General features: G+C 39.9%; 2 protein-coding genes across 3 annotated transcripts; one reads left to right on the forward strand and one right to left on the reverse strand.

Annotated features, from left to right (window-relative positions):
* Nucleotides 1–1,450: 1,450 nt before the first annotated feature.
* Nucleotides 1,451–12,559, reverse strand: LOC139927617 (ankyrin repeat and SOCS box protein 5-like). 2 transcript variants are annotated; one of them, XM_071919813.2, is made up of 7 exons: nucleotides 12,431–12,559; nucleotides 5,477–5,556; nucleotides 5,112–5,219; nucleotides 4,827–4,980; nucleotides 4,525–4,659; nucleotides 3,990–4,181; nucleotides 1,451–2,423 (listed from the first exon to the last, which is right to left on the reverse strand). In XM_071919813.2, the coding sequence occupies exons 1-7, from the start codon at nucleotides 12,549–12,551 to the stop codon at nucleotides 2,296–2,298; spliced, it is 918 nt and encodes a 305-aa protein (XP_071775914.1). In that variant the 5' UTR covers nucleotides 12,552–12,559; the 3' UTR covers nucleotides 1,451–2,295. The 2 variants fall into 2 exon arrangements, with proteins under 2 accessions (XP_071775914.1, XP_071775915.2); XM_071919814.2 differs by lacking the exon at nucleotides 12,431–12,559 and adding an exon at nucleotides 6,413–6,580.
* Nucleotides 12,560–16,585: 4,026 nt separating this feature from the next.
* On the forward strand, nucleotides 16,586–21,228 carry spcs3 (signal peptidase complex subunit 3). The gene is made up of 5 exons (XM_071919815.1): nucleotides 16,586–16,834; nucleotides 19,124–19,197; nucleotides 19,728–19,804; nucleotides 20,353–20,468; nucleotides 20,902–21,228. Exons 1-5 carry the CDS (start codon nucleotides 16,692–16,694, stop codon nucleotides 21,032–21,034), a joined length of 543 nt encoding a protein of 180 aa, XP_071775916.1. The 5' UTR covers nucleotides 16,586–16,691; the 3' UTR covers nucleotides 21,035–21,228.
* Nucleotides 21,229–24,630: the final 3,402 nt, after the last annotated feature.

Here is a 24,630-nt window from a genome sequence, read left to right on the forward strand (position 1 = left end):
AAGGCCATAAGTATGTACATGAAATGGCATGGTGTGTGGGCGAGCGTTATAAAAAACTATACACCTTATCAAATATATTCACTTTACGCTGGCAGCATACATGCAGAATGTGCCATAGGGATATGTACATTACTAGCTGTCACTTTTACAAAAGTTACAAAAGGCACCATATGTACAAAAAAAAAAGTCAGTGTGTAAACAGGTGCATTATTGTCTGTTGATAGTATCACTTTCAGAACATGGAGCAGGAAAAGTGTCATATGCGCAGTCTCGCGCAGAGATATGCAGAAATATGTCAAGAGCAAAATAGTGCAGTGTATAGAGTAGTCCAGAGTCTAGGAATGCAGGAGCAGTCCAGGATTGTTCGTATAGTTAGTGCAGCTTCCTGTTGTGGCAGGAAGCATTGTAGTCCTACAGTGTGACTCAACCCCTTTATGCTTGCCTGTTTCACTTGGATAAATTCATCAGCCAGCAGACACGTTGCATTGTTACGCAGACGGTACCCAACTTTATCTGTCAGTAAAACCAAATGATTTTAATAAATTGGTTATTTTGAAGGACTGTCTCTTTGCCATTAAGGACCGGATGTCACAAAACATCCTCCAGCTAAACTCGGATAAAACGGAAGTTCTTGTTTTTGGCCCCAAAAATTCATCAAGCGATTTTCAGCAGTTTCTTGGCCCATTGGCCTCCAATGTAAAGTCTGCCTCCAAGAATGCAGGTGTTATTTTCGACTCACAGTTGAAGTTTGAACAACACTTTAAAAAAAATTGGTTCAGTGTTGTTTTCTACAGCTGAGAAATATCGGCAAGGTCAGATCGATTCTGCCATTTCAAGAATCTGAGAAAATAATTCATGCTTTTGTGTCATCGTGACTGGACTACTGCAACTGCGCTGTTGACGTGTTTTAGCCAATCTGCAGTGGCCCGGCTTCAAGTAGTCCAAAATGCAGCCGCTTGCTTGTTAACAAAGTCCAAAGGCAGGTTGCACATCACTCCAGTTCTGTCTTTCTTTTATGTCCTATTTTTTTCTCTGCCCCTCATGGTCGTCTGTAGCTGTATTGTTTTAAATCCCTTTAACTGGTTCTCTGATATGGTGTGTCCACTGTATGGTCTTTTACTGCTTTTATCTCTTGTAAAGCACTTTGTAACTTTGTTTTAGAAAGGCGCTATATAAATAAAGATTGATTGATTGTTCTGGGAATGCAGAAAAATCTGTTGGCAATAGTTGAGCAGTGTTGAGCCTATTCAGAGTGGAGTTGAGTGGTGGTGGATTAGGGTTAGGGTTAGATAGAATGAATTAATGAATTTTGAGCTCTTTGTATGTTACTGTATGTTGTTAAAGAAAAGATAATAATGCTAAAAGTCACTGCTGTAGCTCACAGCTGTTCCACCAAAAAACAGAGAAATGTTATTCATTTGAAGCAGCAACAAATGTTCAATGTGTTTGTTTTTATTCATTTCATTTAGCCTTCATCTAACCAGGATAGTCAATCAAGAACAAATTCTTATTTACAATGAAACACTTGACACATTACTGTCAATACATTATGACAATGCAAACACAATACCCTGCTTGTAAGACTCAGAGTAATGACAGAGACTGGGATGCATTTAACCAGACGAACATGATGGAGACTGGGTTGAATGTAACACTGACTAGACCGTATCCCATTTTTAATAAAAGACCAATATTGGCCCCATACATCAGCAAATGGATATATCGGTTTAACCCTCCTCCACATCTATTGTTACGAGTCTGGTTGATTTATGAAAGCTTATTTTTAGAATGCTGCACAGCTCACAGTGGCCATGTCGTGGATTTTACCTTATTTATTGGCATTTGCATGTAGATTCTCGAAGGCCAGCACTTGTCGATGGCAAATAAGTTATTAGTAACCACAAAAAGACAAACTGTACACAAACCATTTACAGAGTCAAAGGCATTTGAAAGTCTGGGTCAGATGTCATTATCAGTCAGGCAATCAGTCATTTGAAACGGGGAAAAAAAAATCTTCAGTCATATTAAATAAACATTAAAATGTACCAGAATTGTGGCAATTTTGGTAACACAAGGGTCAATATTCTGTATGCCCAGGCTGTCTAAAGTGTATCATGAGGTTAAAGCAGGCTCTACCCATATCTACAGCATTTTAAACCAAATTGTTGGTGATGATGTGTTAACAGGGAAATGGGGCGCAACTCATCTCAACTTTAAATGTTAAAGCAATGGCATATGAGTTTCAATATATCATTGTCATGTTGTGTGTGTGTGTGTGTGTGTGTGTGCGTGTGTCTACGGGTCCTGCAGGTAGTGCGTAAGCAAGGGAGGAAGGGGCAGGAGGGGGAGGAGCTTCAGTCTGGATCGACCAATCAGATTCCTGATCAGGAGACGACACAACTGGCAGAGACTCCTAGGAGAGACTGGAGAGAGAGAGAGAATTATTATTATTATACAGCTCAGTGGTTGCCTGTCTCTTACGTCCCGACAAGAATAAAATCCTGGGGTAAACACTGAATACTTGGAATTTATTTATTTATTTATTTTTGCATGAAAATGGTCAAATTCAAAGATATTGAATAGCCGCAAATATCAGCTATTGTTAGCTTCAATACAAAAACATCTGCAACAGCCTTCAAAAACCCTCTGTCAACAAACAGAGTTTTGAATATCACACCCAATTTTACATTTTGTTTGTGTTTTGAATATTAAGCATGGACCGATGTAGACACTGTATTTCCATAGACTGACAAGTCAGTAGAGATGTACTGCACATGTACTGACTCTCAGAGTCTGCAAGTTTTCATTCCAACTAAACACGGCAGCAGCTGATTTCACTGATTAAAGAGTAACTAAACCCCACTGGTGAAAAGTAGGGTGCTGAACTGGCCATCTGCTATTGGCTGGTCTTTGTGCCAGGTGATGTCACTTTCTATAGAGTACAACAGGTGGTGACATCACCTGGCACAAAGACCAACAGCTCAGTGGTCTTTGAGCCAGGTGATGTCACCTTCCATAGAGTACAACAGGTGGTGACATCACCTTGCACAAAGACCAGCCAATAGCAGATTGCCAGTGCAGTAGCCTACGTTTCACCACTAGATGTTGACTGTAGACTAGTGTGCTATTGCAATTGGAATCTGCCATTGGATGATCTTGGTTACCTGTGATATAGGTTACCTGTTTTGTCATGGTTTGTCATGGATCAATGTGGCCAATAGCAACCAAGATCAGCCAATAGCAGATTGCAATTGCAATAGCATGCTTTTTTAACCAGTAGATGTCAGTCCAACCTGAAAAGTAGTCTCTATGTTTGATGTTTTTTTTTTTCATTTCTTTAACACAACCAGAGAAGAGGAACTACTCTATGGAAAGAGATTAGTGCCAGCAGAGCAACTTTTTAATGTTTTTAATGTCATGCTCATATTCAGCTGTAGAATTCAAAACATGAATTTGCTGAATAAGAATTAAAACATTTAATTTGTACAGCACATTTCAAAATGTAATGCAATGAGTTGAAATTGAACGTGATTATTATTGAATTTTACTATATATTTACTATAAACTATAATTTCAAATTCAGATTTCTCAATTCAAAAATCCAGCAATGTCGGAGAGCAAGGACAAAAACGGAGACAAAGGATTGTTGGATTGAATTTTGCTTGACTGAATGGAGAAAACTGCATTTGAATTGAGAAAACTGAATTTGAAATTATAGTTAAAAGTTAAATACAACAATAATCACATTCAGTTTCATGCCACTGCATTCAATTTGAAATTGTACAAAGTTAATTTTTTATTTATTCAAAAAATGCAACAGTTCAAAATGAGTGTGACAAATTCAAATGTATGTAATTCAAATACATCTCTAGTGGCACTAATCTCTTTCCATGCTAATCAGTGTAGTCAGTTGGAATGAAAACCTGCAGACTCTTGAGCTTCCATGGACCATGATTGAAAAACCACTGCAGTAGAAGGTATTGCAGTACCTTCATATGCCAGCAGCAGTTGTTGTGTCTTGCCACCAGGGGGTGCTAGCTCCACAGGCCGCTGGTTGTTGCTGTCTCTCAAGTTGACGTCCGCTCCGTAGTCCAACAACACTGAGACCTGATCGGCGCTGTCCTGTCTCACTGCTGCATGGAGGGGACTGTCGCTTCCTCTGCCAACACTAACACTGGCTCCTAGAGGAGAGGAGAGGAGAGGAGAGGAGAGGAGAGGTTAAATCAGAGTTAAATCTGACCTTGGTGTAGTAGAATAGAAGAGTAGAGTATATACAGTAGTATGGAACATGGCGGCGATCGTAAACACAATCTCCAGCCTTCAAAATGAGTCTTCAGAAACCAATGGGTGACGTCACACTCACTACGTCCATCTTTTTTTTTTTACAGTCGAGTAAAAAAGTTGAGTATGAGTAGAACAGAGGAGAGTGGTACCTCCGTGCAGTAGAATGCAGTAGAATAGAATAGAGTACAGCAGAATGCAGTAGAATAGAATAGAGTACAGCAGAATGCAGTAGAATAATACCTCTGTGCAGTAGTATCTGGGAGCAGGCTGTGTGCTGGTGCAGACAGCTCATATAGAGAGGGGAGCCCAGGTGGGACACTTCATAGTCTGGATCTGCTCCACTGGACAGCAGTAACTCTACACACTGACTATGACCTGCAGACACACACACACACACACACACACACACACACACACACACACACACACATTAGCTACAACTATGGAAAGTTCAAAATGTCTCATTAAAATCAATTCATGGTTGAAAATCGAATGCATCAGAGCTGACCTGAGTGTGTGTGTGTGTGTGTGTGTGTACATACCTCTCTTGCAAGCTTCGTGCAGAGCGGAGGGAAGGTGTGTGTGCAGTGTGTGTGTGTGTGCCCCATTCTGTAGTAACAGTTTCATACAGCCGACACTCCCGGACGAACTGCAGTTGTACAGCGGAGTTACACCGTCAATGGTAGCAGCATTCACCTGGGTGTGCACACACACACACACACACACACACACACACACACACACACACACACACACAGAGACACACGTTAGTCTTTTTGCTCCGACAGAGACCTCGTAATAATAATCATAAGAAGAAGAATATTTACATTAGCTCCAGCGTGTATTAATGCTCTGACACACGCTACATGGTCTGATAGACAGGCTTCGTGGAGAGGCGTCACATGATCAATGGTGACTATGTTGGCATGGTATCCCTGAAAAATGAAAACACACAACATCATTATTATTATTATTATTACCCATTGGTCACCTTACACCATATCTGACAAGAGGATTGGCACCAAAATCATCTCTGTGTCTCTGGTAGAGAGTTCTGTCTGGTGAGCATGTTAACAATTTTCTAATTATAAAAAATGTAAAAATAAAAATAAATATTGTAAATCTAGCTGAATCAGCCCTGTGCCCCCTGTCGGCCAATCACAATTTGTATCTGTGTGTGTGTGTGTGAGACCTGGGCCAGCAGGGTGCGGAGGGCGAGCAGGCGACCCTGAGAAGCTGCTTCATGGAGGGGAGAGCGATCAGCCCAGGAGCCTGGAGAGACAGAGACAGAAAGACTATAATCTATATATACACACATTTTTCATCATATCAGTGTAACAGAATATATGTCACTTTATTGACCAATGCGCAAGTTCCATACAGGTCTGTCAACTATATACCGGGCCGCGTCAAGTTTGGATACGCAAATGTTACGCATGCTGTGTAGTTCAGACGTAAGACCCGTATGGGTTTTTCAAGGTCAACACCAATATTAGCTGATATTTTGTGCCTTATTTTAAATATCTTTAAATTGACCATTTTCATACCCCAAAAAATTCAGTGTTACATTCTTGTCAGGGTTGAAAAGCCTCTGAAACTGGAGAACAGAAACCAGGGTAATGAAATTCTTTTAGGGTTAGCAGCTCCTTAAGGCAGGGTGACCCACCCCATCTATTCAGTGGTAGGGGAAACTAATTAATTCACAAAAAATGAAATGACTAAATAACATGCAAAGAAAAAAAAATGTCATTGCAGGTTTTGCAGACTGTTGAGTACAATATTCCCACACCACACTGGAATGATTTCTCTGGTCATGTGATATGAAAATAATAAATAATAACAAATATAAAATAAAACCCTATTCACTAGCTGTGGTCAGGGAGGAACCTCCATCATATCTGAGGTGGACCACACTGAGTGGCTGATATCTTGATACACTGACAAACCAATATCCGTCTAACCGTAATGATGACTGAGTTGTACAATACAACAGCTAAGACTCTGGCAGGACTTCAGCATGCCTCTCTGTGGTTATATTTAGTGCTAGCAAGCTCTTCCTCAACAGCTCTGTCAGCAATAATATATATATACACCTCAGTATACACCACACACACACATCCATACATACCCATATCTCCGTCTCCCCATGGCACATCCAGCCACCGGTAGGTATAAGACATTTTGAATGAAGTGGAAGCGAACTGACTCCAGGCCTGATAACGGTTGGCCTAGTGTAATGTAGAGTCTCTCAGGCTGGAAGATCACATTACCTGCTATACTGAATACTCAACACTGGTGAGAGACGACGGCAACTAAAAATAATGACTAACTAACTGAATAACTAACTAACTGAATAACTGACTGACTGCTGATGCAGTATAGTCACATCACATTAACTATACATACCAGTTAATGTAACAGCACTGGACAGAGACCACAACTAACTAACAAACTAGCTAGTTAGCTTACTAACAGAAAAAACAAGTAACTAGTTTACTAACTCTGACTAAAAACTGACATGACTAGCTTATGAACTAACTAACTCACTATCTGACTAGCTAACTAACAAGCTAGCTCACTAACTAACCCACTCACTCACTCACTTACTCACTGACAAAACAACTATTTAGCTAATTAGCTACCTGACTGACTAAGCTATTCAAACAAACACACAACATGCAGAAAGGGCTTTGGTATTCTCCAAATATAGCTAACTCACTCACTCACCGACTAACTAAATAATTACATATGTTAGCCAAAATAACACACAACATGTAGAAAGGGCTTCAGTACTCTCCTCTAATCTTAACCAGCCAGGCAGCCATGTTTAGGTCAGCCATGGCTGTAAGGTCATTCCTGTCCCGGAAGCTGGAACTCGTCTGAATGGTTCTTGTCGGCAGCCATATTGGAAAGGTTATGAGCAACAACAACAGTTCCCACGCAGAAACCTCTTTCACTCCCTCCCTCCCTCTCGGCCATTTCTTTTCACACTTGTCTCAATATCTCAATATCTTCTCTCTCTCTCTCGGTCACCCTTTCCCTTCCTTTCTGCTTTTTCTCCCTTCATCTCTCTCTCTCTTTGCTCTCCGTCTATTCCCCGCTACTCTCTCGCTGCCTCTTTCGCCCTGCAATCTCTCTCTCTCTATCTCTCTCCCTAGCTCTCTCTCTCTCTACTGGCTGCTGTTCATGAATAATCTGAGCTATACCATGTGAGCTGTAATCCTTCACAGCAGTGACAGAGAGACAGAAAGAGAAGAAAAAGAGAGCGGATGAGAAACAAACACAAGCACAGATGAATACACATTGACAGGAAAAGAGAGAAAGAAACTGGGATGGAAAGACAGACAGAGTTATTGCTATACTCCATATTGGGTTAGACCGATATATGGGTTGGATATTGTCCTTTTATTAAACATCAGATTTGGTCCAGTCAGTGTGGTCCACCTCTGATATGATGGCTATGATGCAGTTTGATTGATTACATATTTATTGTAGAATAGATCAATACTACACTGGTTGTCTATGGGAACCAGAATTAACCTGAACTGATTCTGATGAGACATTCTGATCAGATTCCACAAGTATACATGAATGTTTTTATTATTATGATTATTATTATTAGTAGTAGTAGTAGCATAGGTTTCAGTGGAGAGTTTTAGTGTCTCATGGTCTAAATGTTGTTTCAGAGGCTTTTCCACCCTAACTAGAACAGAATTCTGGGGGATTTTTTTTATTTGTTTATTTCATGTTTTTAATGATTACAGCAACTAACAAAACACATTTACAAAATGACAGAGGATGAGTAAGGTGCCATGTGAATAAAGACACATTCACATAGTTACAAACAAGTACATGCACACGTACCCACATGCACGCACACACGCACACACTGACCCACACACGATAGTCTAACAATGGTAAATTAAGAAAAATAAAGGAAAGGAAATTTTAAGTGAAATAAAAAAATATAAATATAAATAAAAAAGGGGAGAGAAAAAAAAGAAGAAAAGAAAATGGTCAGATTTAAAGGGGAATTAAGTAATTTATGACTTTTATCGCCCTCTATCGGCAACCAAGGAATTGCATCATTGACAGGTCACATTTTCACAATAGAGTAAGTAGGCTAGCTAGTTAGAGCAGAAATCCAACAGAAACGTCTAGTGAAGAGGTAATGTATCACCATGCTAAATACTGGAATTATAAAACTGCTTTGATATTTGTTTTTTTGGTTTGAGAACAAAATCTGCTTCAATCCAAATGCCGGTATTGGCCTTTGAAAAACCATATCTGTCAAACTGTAGTCCACATGACAACTGAAGTGTTACATTTATTAATTATTTGATAGGAGATGGAGGTGCACAACATCCCATACCATCATACATCATTAAAATACAAATGTCAGTCAGTCAACCAGAAAGCCAGTGAGTCATTCAGTCAGTCAACTTCAGTCAGTAAACCAGTCAGTAAGAAAACCAGTGAGTCAGTCAGTAATCCTTCAGTCAATAAGTCAGAAACCTGTGTCACAGTACAGTATGTTTCTATATCTTTTGTATTGTGCTGACATTTTACTTGTATACAATTTTTCACACAACCTTAGCTCAGTTTGCATTGAATCTCGCATAATCCTTCTTCACATGAGGAATCATCTAATTGGTCGTTCGGCTGTGAGTTTAGAGTTGGTCTGTTGACGATGCCACAACACACAAGTCATTTCGGTGAGCCATTAATCCCGAGCCTTTCAACACTCAAAGGTAAATGAAGGGGGTGTTTGCATGTTATTGCTGTTACAGTTGATAACGTTACTGTCAGTTATTTATGTCAGTACGTCGCCGTTGCTACTGAGACATAGACATACTTTTAGTTCCAAGGTACACAAAAGTGTGTTTGTGTGTTTTGTGTGTGTGTGTGTGTGTCTGTGTGTGTGTGGGGGGGCAGGGGTTGCTGTCAGTTTGATAACTTTACTTTTGGTTTCAAATTGACAGCATTTGTATGGGGGTATTATTGTTTCAAAATAAAATAAATAAATAATGTGAACATGGCACAAATAAAATGAAATCCGCAAATAAATAATATGAATGATACACAAATAAAATAAGATCCACAAATATGTTTTGTGTTTTACAAACAAAATAATTGGTTCACAAATATGTTTATGCACTCACAAATAAATCTCGCTCGAACATTACACAAATAAAATAAGATCCACAAATATTTTTGGTATCTTACAAACAAAATAATTGGTTCACAAATATGTTTTTTACATGTAAGCATCACCTGGCATTTGTGGAATCACTTGCGCTTTTGTGGAATCGCTTGCATCATACTATAAAGCAAGGAATCTCTGTCTGTATGTGTGTCCTTCGCATATCTCGAGAACCGTTCGTCCGATCTACTTCACACTTGGCGGGTGTATTGCTGGGGACCCAAGGACGTGCAGTGACACACAACATGTTCAATATATTAATAAACTTTGAATAAACAAGCGAACAGCGCTCTGTGCAGCAGCGGGGTTCAAAGCAAGCGACTGATGGCCTACGCCTATTTTGAACGGGCACTGCACTAGTTTATTTGTGGATTTTTGAGACAATCCTACCAGCAAGAAGGGCAAACTGATCCACAAATAGCTGTTTTTTTCCACTGAGTCTACTCCAGCCAATCAGATTTGAAGATATCCCTTGGCTAACGCCCACATTACTCTGACCAATTACAAGACGTATTTGCTCATTTCAACCAATCAGCTCACCTCTAGGCCACGGCATACGCTCGAAGCGCATTCACCACTTCTAAATTATAAATAATTATACAATAGTAAGTAGGTGCATAGAACTGCAGATTGCTACGTGTAGCTGATTAATTACAGCAATGTTAGCTAGCTTGCAAGTGACCTATTTATTCGGCAGAGAAAATACACCAAAATATAAATCATCCGTTACTGTTCTGATAGTACAGTCTTGCCTGTTAAAACTAAATGTCAGTGGACTTGTAGGTTGAGTTTACTGTCATCTAGCTTGATGGATACAGCTAGCAGCCTCCGCTAGCAGCCAGCTAGCCGCATAGTTGTCAACCTCCTTGGTCAACATCGGAAGAAGAAGTGGTGAATGCGCTTTGAGCGTATGCCGTGGCCTAGAGGTGAGCTGATTGGTTGAAATGAGCAAATACGTGTTGTAATTGGTCAGAGTAATGTGGGCGTTAGCCAAGGGATATCTTCAAATCTGATTGGCTGGAGTAGACTCAGTGGAAAAAAACAGCTATTTGTGGATCAGTTTGCCCTTCTTGTTGGTAGGATTGTCTCAAAAATCCACAAATAAATGCAAGCGATTCCACAAAAGCGCAAGTGATTCCACAAATGCCAGGTGATGCTTACATGTAAAAAACATATTTGTGAACCAATTATTTTGTTTGTAAGAGACCAAAAATATTTGTGGATCTTATTTTATTTGTGTAATGTTCGAGCAAGATTTATTTGTGAGTGCATAAACATATTTGTGAACCAATTATTTTGTTTGTAAAGCATAAAACATATTTGTTTATTGCATATTATTTATTTGTGGATTTCATTTTATTTGTGACATGTTCACACTATTTATTTATTTTATTTTGAAACAATAATACCCCCATACATTTGCCATTGAGGTCAATGTCAACCTCACACTGTCAACCCATTGTTTGTCTTACTTTTGCAAGTGTGTGGTGTCGTAGCCTGGTTGATGTTGAGGTTGGTTAAATCCAACCAATAGACATAACTTTACAGCAGGAGCTAGGTTAACACTGTTCAACTAATGCGACTATTGCTCTTACTCTGATTATGAGAATTCAATTAAGCTGTTCACATGTAGCCCGGCCCCAGCCCTCCGAAGCCCGTGTTTACAATTGTTTTTCCTCTGAATTGTTAGTTTGTTTCCGCACATTAGACACGCCTACATTGTTTGAATTTTTTGATGCTTCGTAGGTCTGGTCTGGGCAATCCGATCACTGGGATGTTCTGGAATTTTGATTGGATTATTACATTTGTGGGCAGGGTCTTGGCTAATGGTGTGATCATTCCAGGAAGCAATGGCGGATGAATATGTAGCTAAAGACTGATCTTGCAATTGAAGCAATCATCAAAAAACTGAATTCAACTATACCTGCAGTAAAAACCCGAGCAATATACGTTTTTAAAAGCATTTGTTTGGGGGCAAGATTCATTTGGTGTCTTGCCAACAGGCTTCGGTAAAAGTCTAATTTGGCCTATTGTTATGGTAGTTTCTCCCCTTGTAGCGCTTATGGAGGACCAAGTATGCGCAATAGAAGTAAATACTCCAGTGTATATGCCATGTCACGTTACCCTGACTATTCAATGTATGGGATACATCTGCAGCCCCCCTCCATATGCTATAATGTATTATACATAGGCTATAGGGTAATATAAATGATGTGACATCTCCTCTCTCATCGTGAGCATTTCCCTCCTTGCATTCAAACTTCAGCCATGATTCTCCTGTACGATGCCTTGGTTGTAACTTTCCTACAATAGCGCTGTGTGACTGTTCTCCCTCTTCTGACAGCATTTCAGGAAATCAAGAGGAAATGACCAAAGCTCTGTGGAAAAAGACCCAAGACAAAACAATCTTGTCCACCTTCATCATCACCACATGGATGAAGATGTTTTCACCAACAGCTGGGGATAGCCCTCAAAAAAACAATAAGCGCATTCTTTTTCATTGTTAATGCCAATGTAGTATGTAACAGACTCGAGACCCCCTTCCTCCTCCACATATGTATTTTTGACATCTTAAATTATTCATTGCTTCCTCTTTAAATGGGTGGACTGGAGTTATTAATTTATCAGTGCATCCTATATGGTTGGCATACCTCTGAATTAGCTGACCATTCACACTTTAACCTCTGAGTCAAGAAGAACAAGAAGTCACAGTACAGGTAGCCTTTAGTAGTAGTATTAGTAGTAGTAGTAGTACGCTAGTAGTAGTAATAGGTAGTGGTAGTAGCAGTAACTTTAGTTGTAATAGTAGTAGTATTGGTAGTAGCACTAGTGGTGGTAGTTGCAGTAACATCAATAGCAATAGTAGGCCTACCAGTTACAGTCATAGCAGGCTAATAAACAACCTGTGCGTGCATCTATCAATAGCAGTAACAGTGGACCGACCTTGGCTGGTCAGGATGCCCCAGCAGGCCTTCTTCCTCTCCGGGCCATGTTCGGGTAGCGGTCCGGACTGAACGCCTCTCTTCCGGGACAGATCCGGAGCTTTGGACGGAACCTCTGGCATGTTCCCGCGGCGACACCTCACGCGCTTTAACACTCAAACTACGGCTGCAGCAGCGGAGCACGAGCCAAGCCGAGAGCAGGAGAGCGGGAGGGGGCGGGGGTAGGCGGGCGAAGCTCTCTGATTGGGCGAACGACTTTGTTGTTGTTCTGTTCCGCGCGCATGTCGACATCACATTCATGCCCACGTGTGGAGGGAAGGGAGCGAGAGAGAGAGCGAGAGCGAGAGGGCAGGGTGGGGGATGGAGTGAGAGAGAGAGAGATTCTATTTTTGTTCTGGCCTTAGATTAGACAGCCAATGTCAGACCTTCACCTGTGTGCTTGTGTTGTGTGTGTGTGTGTGTGTGTGTGTGTGTGTGTGTGTGTGTGTGTGTGTGCTGGTCATTTAAATGTGGTCATTTAAATATGACGATTTTCATGGCAAAAAATGCAATAAATTCCTGAAAACCTCCATCATATCAGAGGTGGAGCGCACTGACTGTACTAGATCTGACTTTTAATAAAAGACCAATATCGGCCCCATATATGAGTATCACTCTAACAAACAGCATTGTTACATATAGCTCAGCAAAGCTTGGTTTCAAGTATTATAACCCTCCACCCCACCCCCAACACACACATACACATATACACACACACACACACGCCACATAGCAGTGTAACTTAAGCAGCAGATGCCGTATATATAGACAGCAGCCACCAGCAGCAGCATCTTAAAGTAGGTCAAACTGTGGCTGTTTGAATTTTAATTCAACACACAGCTTGAACACCAAGGGCCGGATTCACAACAGTGCTTTTAAGACAGATGTTAAAAAAATCGAAGAGAGTTCTTAAGAGGGCTCTTCAGTGCAATTATGCAATATTTATAAAAGGCAGTCTATGTAAAATTTCACTTTAATCTAGCCCATCTTCTCAGTAGGTCTAAAGGTGATGGTGTAAGGATGAACTTCTAATCAATTCATCCCCCATTTGGTTGGTTGTTGCCCCCTATACAGTTCGATGTACATTTTACAGGCTGTAAAAAAGCTCCTCCCATACAGCTGGAGCTCCTCCCACCCTTTATATCCATCCTAGCTCAACCAGCCTCCTCCAACAATGGGCATGAAGGTATTGCTATTGAAAGATGGACGAACCTGAGACAGACCAAAGGAATTAAAGGTTAAATGTGTAATATTTCTGCTTTACTGAAGCATAATATGACAAGTAAATGTCAGCAGAGGTTCCCAAATGGTAGTGAGAGAAACAAAGTGAACAGCCACGGCGCACGTGAGATTTCTGCATTCAAAAACAGGCTGTGTTTTTGTTGTTGTTTGAAGGCCCTCCTACCATGCCAAGGTCAGTTCAAAAAACCTGTTTTTCCTTACTTATCGGCAAAAAACACACATCAGAAAATATAATTTGAGACTTTATTACTAATCAGTAGGGTGTTCTGGTAAATTCGGCATGTATTAATCCCCCAAACAGCTTAAAATTTTAACGGACCGGCCATTGGGGAAGTGGGGAAGTAGTGTTACTTCACACACAAAATAGCAACTCCTGCCGAAGGTACGAGTTAAAGTCCTACCCCCTTATGGTTAAACCATCATTTTCCCAATACGACTTTTTTGCCACGCAGAGTATGCCTCAGCAAGTCACTCAGTGCTGCCACATGTGGCCAGGAGTTATATCGCAATCAAATTAATGTATAGGGACCTATAGGGACAGGTTCCACAGTCTAGACTGAAGCCCCATACTGTGGAACAACCTGCCCGAGGAGCTGAGGCTAGCTAAAGTACTTCAGTCCTTTAAATATAAAATTACATTCTGTAACAATTCTTAGATCAGATTTGTTCCAATTTATTATCAACTAATTTATTATTGACTATTATTGTCCAGTTTTTTATGTGCTGTCATTTTATGCTCTGTAAAGTGCTTATAAACTCTTTTTGAAAAGCTGCTATACAAACAAGATGACAGCGTGTGGTATTATATAACAACTCCATTTCAGACTACTCAAGCATCAGACATGGAGTCCCACAAGGGTCAGTTCTTGGCCCGCTACTTTTTTCTGTGTACATGCTACCCCTTGGGCACATATTCAGAAAGTTTGGCATAAACTTTCATTGTTATGCTGACGATACACAAATCTACCTCCCTGTAACAGCCAATGACTCCTCCAACCTTCTGAACCTAGAGAACTGCTAATCCGAAATCAAAAGCTGGGTGTGTAGAAACTTCTTGATCTTAAATGCCAGTAAAACTGAGCTGTTGCTGGTTGGTCCAGCCAGACATGGGTTTCTGTTCAAAGACGTAACCATGAACCTTGATGGCTGCTCAATTTCCCAAAGGCAGGCAGTCAAGAATCTAGGAGTAGTCTTTGATCCCTCTCTATCTTTGAACCACACATTAAATCCGCTTTCTTCCACCTATGCAATTTAGCTAGGATCTGTCCAATTCTTTCATTGGCAGATTGGCTGAAATCCTGGTGCATGCATTCATAACATCAAGAATAGATTATTGCAATGCATTCTTCTCCGGCCTACCTTCAACTACTACAAAGGCTCTTCAATTAGTCCAAAATGCAGCAGCTAGAGTCCTGACCAGAGCAAGGAAGTTTGACCATATAACACCAACACTTATATCCCTGCACTGGTTGCCAATACAGGCCAGAGCTGATTTTAAGGTGCTCCTCCTGACCAACAAGGCCTTAAATGGATTGGCACCGTCATATCTGACTTGATTAAACCGTGTATTCCAGGACGCCCTTTATGCTCTCTAGGTGCTGGTTATCTGACGGTCTCCGGGTTTAACAAAAAAATAGTTGGGAGTAGAGCATTTCCACATCGCGCCCCTTCTCTCTGGAATACTCTTCCCTCGACTGTAAGAGAGGAGGACTCTACACTACGGCTCTCCCTAGTTTCACTGGCTAGATGAACATACTGTCACCTGCTCAGTAACAATTTATCAATGTTTTACTATTGTTACTATTATTTTTTTTACTACCTCGACTATTTCCCCTCAGTTATCCTCGTCATAAGTATGTGTATCCATGTGGGTTTTAATTTGAATTGTGGTTGTGTATGTGTATCCATGTTTGGTATTATCCTTGCCATGTCATGTGTGGGCATACCACATACCACATGGTGCAAATGTATGTGTATTTATGCATGTGTGAGTACTGTGTATTCATAAATGCTTTTATTTTGTTGTAAAGTGTGCAGAGACCCTTTACGGTGATGTTGCTCTATAAATAAAATAAAACTGAACTGAACTATTATTATTATTATTATTATTATAGATTTTAAGGATTCCTTAGAGCAGCTTTTCAGGATTACACTCCAAGGACTGGCTTTTCATTAAAGAGGATAAACAGTGTAGCCGTACCACCTGTCATCACAATAAAAAGACCCACCTTTTTACACCTCGAAGAAAAGCAAGGTGCGGGAACCACTCTCCACCACACGGTGTCGCCCGGTGCCTTCCTTCCCTCCATCCTGCGCCACAAATTCCAACAAAGAAGACTCTCCACTCCACTTCCGCCTACTCATCACTCGCGCTTCCTTCCTGTTTCCTGCTGCGTCAAGCTAACAGTGATACACCGGAAAATACCGGAAAATAAGCCGTTTTGCCTTCAAAACAAAAGAGTAAAAATAGCCTTTAGGAACATTGCACCGCTGCTCTGGGTTAAAATTGACTTTTCAAGATAGTAGACATCCTTCCAAGTAGTTTGGTATAAGTTTAGTGTTTGAGAATTATTTTATATATTTTGACAGCCCTCTCTTGCCTTGCCATATGGCTATGATTGATGTAGCCTATTGTGAAAAGAACATTTGGGGAAAAAAATGTATTTTCATCTAATACAAAGTTCTCCTTAAATATGTTCATTTTCATGTGTACATCTTCATTTTCATTCTGGTTCACTCCATTACAAAAAAACTAAAAACGTATCATATGCATAAACTGATCATCTATGTTCGACAATGATTCTGTTATTTTGAAACTTGTGCCCGGAAGTGTATTTTTCATATTCTGGGTAGTTTGACTTTTCCGCACTTCCTATTTGTACTGAGTAGCTAGCTAGCAGTAAACGCTAGTGGAATACATTCAATTGTAATTGATTTATTGTTATTATTATCATTCCTGTACCTTCAGCCGATATTTGAGGATGAATACTGTTCTGTCGAGGGCCAACTCTCTCTTCGCCTTCTCCCTGAGCGTCATGGCGGCCTTAACTTTCGGCTGTTTCATCACGACAGCTTTCAAAGACAGAAGAGTTCCTGTGGACATCCACGTCTCCAGAGTCATGCTGTAAGGTTGACTTCATTACGTTAGCTCACATCCTTAACAGCTGTCAGCATAAGTCCATTTCAAGTAAAATAATGGCTCCTTTACGTTTTTAATTTTAGTGTGAAAGACGTCAAGTGTCCCTGTAAACATATACGACATCTTCGGACTCAAGCTGTGAGAGTTCAGAATTAATTTAGCTTCCCCGGTATTTTCCTTTCTTGCATGGAAATACAGACACGGCACTCTATTTAAATATCTGACGGTTTATTTTGCCTATCTTATCGACAAAAGTACACACCTGGTAGAACATAACGTAAGACCTGTGAGGGAATATTAGTAGTCAATCTTCAATTCGGCCTATACCCAATACAACAAGCAGCGCTTATTTCAACTAAATATCAACTTTAAGAATCAGTCCGCCTTTGTTTCCCACAACGTGAGATTTATTGACATAAGTGCTGCTTGGTGGACCACTTGTATGCCGAATTTATTGGAAGACCGTAATGATTCGTAAAAAGTATCAAAATATGTTACAGCAGGGATGTATGTTTGCTGGTAAGCAAAGCAACACTGTAAGATTTTTGAATGGCGTTTGGCGTGACGTTCGTGTACGTTACGTATCGGGGCTACTGCATACTGTAGATAGCACAGTATTAACATGCAGCTTTGTCTTGTAAATATGTATTTAACTAACGGCTATTGGTAATGCTTTCATTTCATCATACTCCATTATGAAATTAATAGTTCAAAGACCAGTGTAGGTGCCAGATGCGCTACTCTCAAATAGACACACATCTAGCAGGGCTTTTTTCCCCTGCTGGTATTCTGTCAAATATCACAGCTCTGATTTGCTACATTTGAAACTGTGTCATTTGAAAAGGTTCCACCAGAGCTATATGTAGATCTTGGCCATTTCGCACTAGAGCCATGGATAGGTAGAGTTGCATGAAGGTTATACCAGGGCCATAGGTGTATTTTGACCAGGTTGTACCAGGGTTATAGATGATTTGGACAGTTTGACCAGAGGCATACAATCTGGTTACGTTGTACTGACCATTGAAACTATACAACATTTTGATTTGCAAAATATTTTGCAAACCTGGTTGCTGTACAGTGGTGGTTAATGGGCATCTGAAACCAGATTCCAGTCCAAAAGTTTTTATGTAGTTGCCTGATTATGACTTTTCTTCATGGTAATTGCAATGCTTTATTGAACATCTCACATCTTGCTACAATATGCATGAATTCATGAAATACAAGACTGGAAACATATGGCTCATCTTTCCTGCCAAGATGAAGAATTTATTTTCGTCTGTCAAATAAATGGATGGCATTGATAGTTTAAATAAAATTAATTTAATCAATTGAATAATGATATTTATGGGGTCAGAAACTCTTACAAGTGCATTACATATATCAAAAATATTTACATTGCATGGAAAATTAAATAATTCTGCAGCTTTATGCAGGAAACAATTGTCATAATTCACCTGTCAAAAGTCTGCAATTAGAAAAAGAATTTCTGCAATGAAAAAACAAGGTAAAATACAGATTTTCATGAATTGAAGACAACTTGTGCTTGTACATTTGAAAGCATTTTTTGCAATAAAAAGCCAAGCAACAACTGTAATAAAATAAAATGACATTTACACGTAAACAACGTGTTGCTTAATAATTCAAATATTAAGAAAATGGATAAAATAATAACAAAAACGTACCCTAGGAATGTAGCTTTTAAAATTGGGGGGAAAAAAATGTTAATGTTAACAAATCAATCACATGTGAGTAAATCAAAGGTGCAAAAACAAATTCAAGTCACGAAGCACATAGTTGCAAATATGGAAATGTAGTGTTTCTTTAGCCTATAGATTATGGTTAAATTGCTAAAACCAACCTCTGACAATATGTAACTTATTACCCAATAATAATAACTTAACCAATCAGAACTATTGTCATAAATAACATGGATCAAGTATGGTAAATTACATCATACCCCAACTGCTCAGCCCTCAGTCCAATGTGTTTTAATGCAGCTACAGAAAGAACCACTTTTCAGCCTCTGTGGCATCAAAATCTTTCAAAGCATGAGAAAGCTGAGTTGGACCCACTATAACACATACTGGATGTTTGATAAGATGAAGTCTGCTGCCCTGATGCAAGTTGTCCTGGTAACTTAATGGGGAGGGAGAGGCTTTTCTTTCTTATGGGCTGGAGGCGATACGGGGCACTTCAACAGCACCTCATTCTCTCTCTCTTTGTCCATCACTTCCTCTCTCCCTCTATATCCCTCCCTCTCTCTCTCTCCAACAGGAAGAATGTAGACGATTTTACAGGACCCAGAGAGCGGAGTGACCTGGGTTTCATCACCTTCGACCTCTCGGCTAATATCCTTTATACCGCCGCTTCTCAAGCTCTGGCTCTGGGCCCAACAGTGGGAGACACGTAGATTAAAATGGGTCACACAGTGTTCCTGGCTTAAGTGCTGTTTGCCAGTGGCTCCTGGATATGTTGTGTAGGCAAAGCCCTCAAGGGTTTCTCTAGAAATCAACATTTTCACAACGTTTTCAAAATTGTTACCTGCTTTGACATCACTGATTGGGGTGTGGCCAGAAGAAACCCATAGAGAGCAGAGATGCAGCTATTTTATTATTTTATTTTAAGAGTTCATTGATGTCACCTTACATGATTTGTGGGTAATGAAGTTCTTTATACCTTTCCCGATTCCGCTTGGGGGCACCAGAGTCCAAAGTTCTAGTGAGATCAAGTGTACAGTACATGTGAGAATAATTAGTGCTGAAATATTTTCTATACATCGGAGACAGTGGGGAAAAATGGGATCGTAAAATTGGATGTATTAGGTTATTGAAGGTTAACTCTAATGTGGACTTGAATGTTGTTCCTTAACTTTTCCAACATTTGCAGCCAATTTTTGACTGGAATGTCAAACAGCTGTTTCTCTATCTGTCTGCGGAGTACGCTACAAAGAGTAATGTAAGATATACAGTATATTCACCACAAACACACACACACACACACCCAGGTTAGACCAATATATCAGTCTGTTATTGGCCTTTTATTTAAATCTGGGCTTTGGTCCAGTCTTTGGTACCTCTAATAGGATGTACAGTATATGTTGCCATGTGTTTGATTACATATTTAGTGTAGAATTGATCAGTACTACACTGGTTGTTTATGGGAAGCCCTTAACCTAATTTGATTCTAATGTGACATTTTAATCCGATTCCACACAAGAATGTATGAATATGTTTTAGTATTATTGTTATTATCCTGTATATCAATGTCGACTTTTATTGTCCCATGGTCCAAATGCTGTTTCAGAGAGTTGGAAACACTGAATCCTTGTAATTTTCTGGCATGAAAACACCCTAAAAAAACATAATGGTCAAACCTTAACACACAGATGTGTCTTTATCTGTAGAATATGCTACTACCTGTTCGCTGCAAGCTAACATCACAGGCTGTGGGGCAATTATGGGATATGTCCTCTGAAGTCAACAAATTGTGTGTGTGTGTGTCAGTCTCTAAACCAGGTAGTGCTGTGGGATAAGATCGTCCTTCGAGGTGAAAACACCAAACTGAACCTGAGAGACATGAAGTCCAAATACTTCTTCTTTGATGATGGGAACGGACTAAGGTGAGACACCACACTCCCTGCATGGCTTTCACTGTTGTCCCTGTGTCATTTCAGGTGTTGGTGATTTGTATTGAAATGATAGTCTACATGTAGGTGTTTTATGACAACAGCTGATTCAGTAAAAGTGTGAAATGGAATTCTCCCTTTATCTGTCTCTAACTAGAACACAAATGTCATTTTCCTGTTGATTTTGAAACATCATTTACCAATCTATTGGCAACTAAAACCCCTGCGTGTAGAATTTTACCTCAATATATCATCTTTCTTCTAAGGTTTTTAATGAAGATAGAGCCTACAGCATTACATTCCTACTTTCTGCATTGTATTTGCCATTTTGTTGTCTCGTTCATGTGTGCTGTACTCATAATTCCAGTGTTTCTGACGTAACTTTAAGGCTATGATTGGCTAACCATCACATCTGTCTCTTCCCCAGGGCCAATAAGAACATCACGTTGACGTTGTCTTGGAACGTGGTTCCCAACGCTGGAATCCTCCCCCTAGTGGCAGGAAGCGGACATGTCAGCCTTCCTTTCCCCGATGCATACGAGACCACCAAAAGCTATTAGACAGGAAGACAGAAGTGCAGACAGGCAAACGTAAACACACATCCAGACAAGTTGACAGAGGCTGTACATACAGACAAATGGAAACAAGACAGACACATGCATATACTGATGACTCACATACACACTTCCTCCATGGATGTAAATTAATTGTTTGTTTTTTTCTGATTTGTAATAAAAGCTCAGATTGGGAACAACTGTGTCTTCATAAAATGCTTTATCGTGGCAGTGACTTAGTATATGGCATACTGTAGAGGAAAGTAGCATATAACTGGAATTTCAATCAGATTGGTACTAGAAACCATATCCTGACTCAGACTCATACTGCTTTACTCATCCTGGTAATCCTGTATAATCAATGAAATTATTTATCTCCATCAGTAAAATAATTATCTTTTTTTCCAAGGTCTCAGTGTTCTGCATCCACGTCTGGCACTCATTGTTAAGGCTGCACATAACAATTACAACGAGGGACACGGTTTTGACTAGCCTTTAACTTGCAGTTGAACGGCCACTGTTATTTTAACTCCGCTTCTCCCTGTTGTTGATATTCCTATCAATAACAGAGGTGTCTATCATGGGGAACCAATGGCCCAGCTGCACCAAGTCCGGTAGCTTCTTAATGTAAGCATACTGAGCGGTCTTTGCATGATGCACGCATTCAGCGTGCGGAGATCCAGGATGAGTCTCATATCTCTAGTTTTCATGGGCACAAGAAAATGCAGACCTCTGTCCCTGTTCTCCTAAGGAACTACAGAAATAGTCTCTTTCTGTAACTGTCCTGCTGGTTGATAGTGGTGCTGATACATCCGCCTGCCATTCGTCAGTAGCACTCATGTCAGTATGATGGCCCAATAGTGCCCTTCCTAGCCATTAGTCCCTTCCCAACTGATGCCCTAATTGACTGGCCTCCATTTTCTCCACTGCAATTGTTTGGAAGAAAGTTGCTCTGGCAGTGAGCTTGGCGAACTCCGGGTTAGTTGCATGAAGAAAAAACACTCTTCCGATTTTGTACTGGCATGAGGATGAGTCAATAATGACCAAATTGAAATTTTTGGGTGAACTATCCCTTTAATGATGCTGTCTCTAGCTACAATGCTGTCACCTGGCTGTTTCTAATGTCAAACAATATGGCATGGGTGATTGATTTGATGTTTTGCAAATACTATGGATACTTTGAGCTACTTTTTTGCTCTTTTTAAAACTTTTTAAGATATTTAACTTTATTGCAAAATGAATGTCGGAATGTTCAGTGTTGCCTCAGCTGATGATGTCAGTTGATTTGCTGAATTTCTGAAATACATGGTGGTTCATGTCATGTGATGTAATGTGATTACAAAAAAGCAAAATAAAAAGAATTTAAAAGTAATCTCATTACAAAAATGTAATCTAATTGTAATTGAAAGGTAATCTGATGACAAAAATATGATCTAAATTTAATCTAAAACTACTACTACTACTACTACTAGTAATAACACTACTACTATGACTACTGGCACTGCTAGTGCTATTGCTACAACTAGTACTAATACTACTACTTCTCCATTTGCCTAGTTACCCAGCACATTTTGTCCAGGAAATGTAAGTTTTTTACCTTTTCTAGTTAGTATTGTTGTAATTTGCTATTTTCACTCTTCATTCAGCGTTTAGTTGTTAGCCATACACTGCAACTTTTGGCTCAGCCCAATAGTTTAAACTGCTCTCTAGGGGGGAACCAGGACACAGTAACATTGGCCCTTCCTCACCTCATCTCTCACATGTGCCTGACCCACACCAGTAAAACTGCTTATTTTCACCAAGGTTACAGTCTGTTTATTGCACAGGCTCAAGGTGCCAAACCAGGGTTCAATAAAACATGTTAAAAGAGATTAATTAAAACTCAGATCAAACAAAGGCATCATTTTACCACATGGATTAAAATAGTTAATTTTCCATAAGAAAACAATTGCTTCTGTACCTTATTGCAGACTGCATTTGTATTTGTCTCAAGACACAATTTAAAGAAAATAATCTTTGTGAATGTGCCCCTGTCTCTCAGCTCTCTCCCTTCTTTTATACTGTTTTGGTTTGATCCCTCGTTGTCTACCTCCTTTACACCTCCTGCCACCTCCTCCTTTAAAGAAAATAATCTTTGTGAATGTGCCCCAGTGTGTTAAGTAACATGTCACGCTTTACATCACTTGTGTTGAGACACTGACCATCATACTGGTGGACAGTATGATGGTAAATTAGTGGCAGTGGTTAGGACACGGTCTTCCAGTGAAAAACCCAACAGGCCGGGGAACTTGTATCAGTGCTGATAACTGATGGGCTGAGTCGAAACAGCGTTTTGAAATGCTTCGACACTTTTGCGACACTGCCGTGTTGAAACCAAGCAGCCAAAACCACGGGTGAATTTTGAAGCCAATAGTACGGTGGCCCTGAGGGTCAAAACACAACAACATTTCACAAAACACAACAACATTTCACAAAACACAACAACATTTCACAAAACACAACAACATTTCACAAGACAAATTAACATTTCACAAAACACAACAACATTTCACAAGACAAATTAACATTTCACAAAACACAACAACATTTCACAAGACAAATTAACATTTCACAAAACACAACGACATTTCACAAAACACAACGACATTTCAGATTACGGAAAAGGTGGGACAACACTTCTTGTTTGTGATTGGACAGAACCCAAGTCCCTGGCGACAGTTCAATGTCATTTCCTGTTTCTATTGCGTACTACTCTCAGCAGTGTCCTTGCACGAATTTTAAACTGAGTTTGAAAGGATGGAGGAGATTGAAATCATAAGGGAATATTTTAACAAAGGACATTCATATGATGTAATTCTCGATATGCTTTCAACATATCATGACATTAAAATGTCCCGTGGAACCCTGAAAGCATGCTTGAAAGAATTAGGACTGAGGAGACGGGGCGGCTACTCTTCAACAAGTGACATCAGAAGGGCCATCTTATCAGAGCTGCGCGGACCTGGACAGATGTTTGGATACAGAACTATGTGGTTGACTTTAAAGCAGAAACATGGCCTCTGTGTTAAAAGGGAGACGGTAATGCGAATGCTTCGTGAACTGAACCCATGCGGAACCTTGTCGCGGACACGTCGTAGGTTTATTAGACACACGACTATTCTATGGGTCCAAATTACTTGTGGCATGTAGACGGGTATGACAAATTAAAATCATTGAATGCCTATTACCCTCCCTGTTAGAATGGACATCAGTTGCTTCGTGCTAAACAATGCCAGTTAATTTGTGTCTTTGTAAATATTGCAAACAAGTCACAGTGAAATGGTAATGTTTTACCTACTTTACCACTGCACTAAAAGTGCGCATTTTCTTTTGAAAGTGTTTGCCTTTACCTGTTGTGGAGGAAGTATTCAGATCCTTTACTCAAATAAAAGTAACAATGCCAGACTGTAAAAATACGTTAAAGTCATGTTTTTAAAATGTTACAAAAGTAACAGAAGTTACAAAAGTAACATAAGTATTATGAGCAAAATGTACGTATCAGTGTTATGAGCAAAATGTACGTATCAAAATGTTGTGGAGTGTAAGTATAAAGTGGCATTAAA

The sequence above is a fragment of the Centroberyx gerrardi genome, chromosome 3 (assembly GCF_048128805.1).
Source record: "Centroberyx gerrardi isolate f3 chromosome 3, fCenGer3.hap1.cur.20231027, whole genome shotgun sequence".
NCBI classification, from domain to species: Eukaryota; Metazoa; Chordata; class Actinopteri; order Beryciformes; family Berycidae; genus Centroberyx; species Centroberyx gerrardi.

Bases quoted from the DNA above. Each gene is read 5' to 3' on its own strand.
- LOC139927617 (XM_071919813.2), bottom strand. From the start codon at position 12,551: ATGCCAGAGGTTCCGTCCAAAGCTCCGGATCTGTCCCGGAAGAGAGGC. The intron at 4,660-4,826 runs GTATGTACACAC...GTGTGTCTGCAG, and splicing joins GCACGAAGCTTGCAAGAGAG to GTCATAGTCAGTGTGTAGAG. The intron at 4,182-4,524 runs GTATTATTCTAC...CCTCTCCTCTAG, and splicing joins CCAGATACTACTGCACAGAG to GAGCCAGTGTTAGTGTTGGC.
- spcs3 (XM_071919815.1), top strand. From the start codon at position 16,692: ATGAATACTGTTCTGTCGAGGGCCAACTCTCTCTTCGCCTTCTCCCTG. The intron at 16,835-19,123 runs GTAAGGTTGACT...TCTCTCCAACAG, and splicing joins CACGTCTCCAGAGTCATGCT to GAAGAATGTAGACGATTTTA. The intron at 20,469-20,901 runs GTGAGACACCAC...TCTCTTCCCCAG, and splicing joins GATGATGGGAACGGACTAAG to GGCCAATAAGAACATCACGT.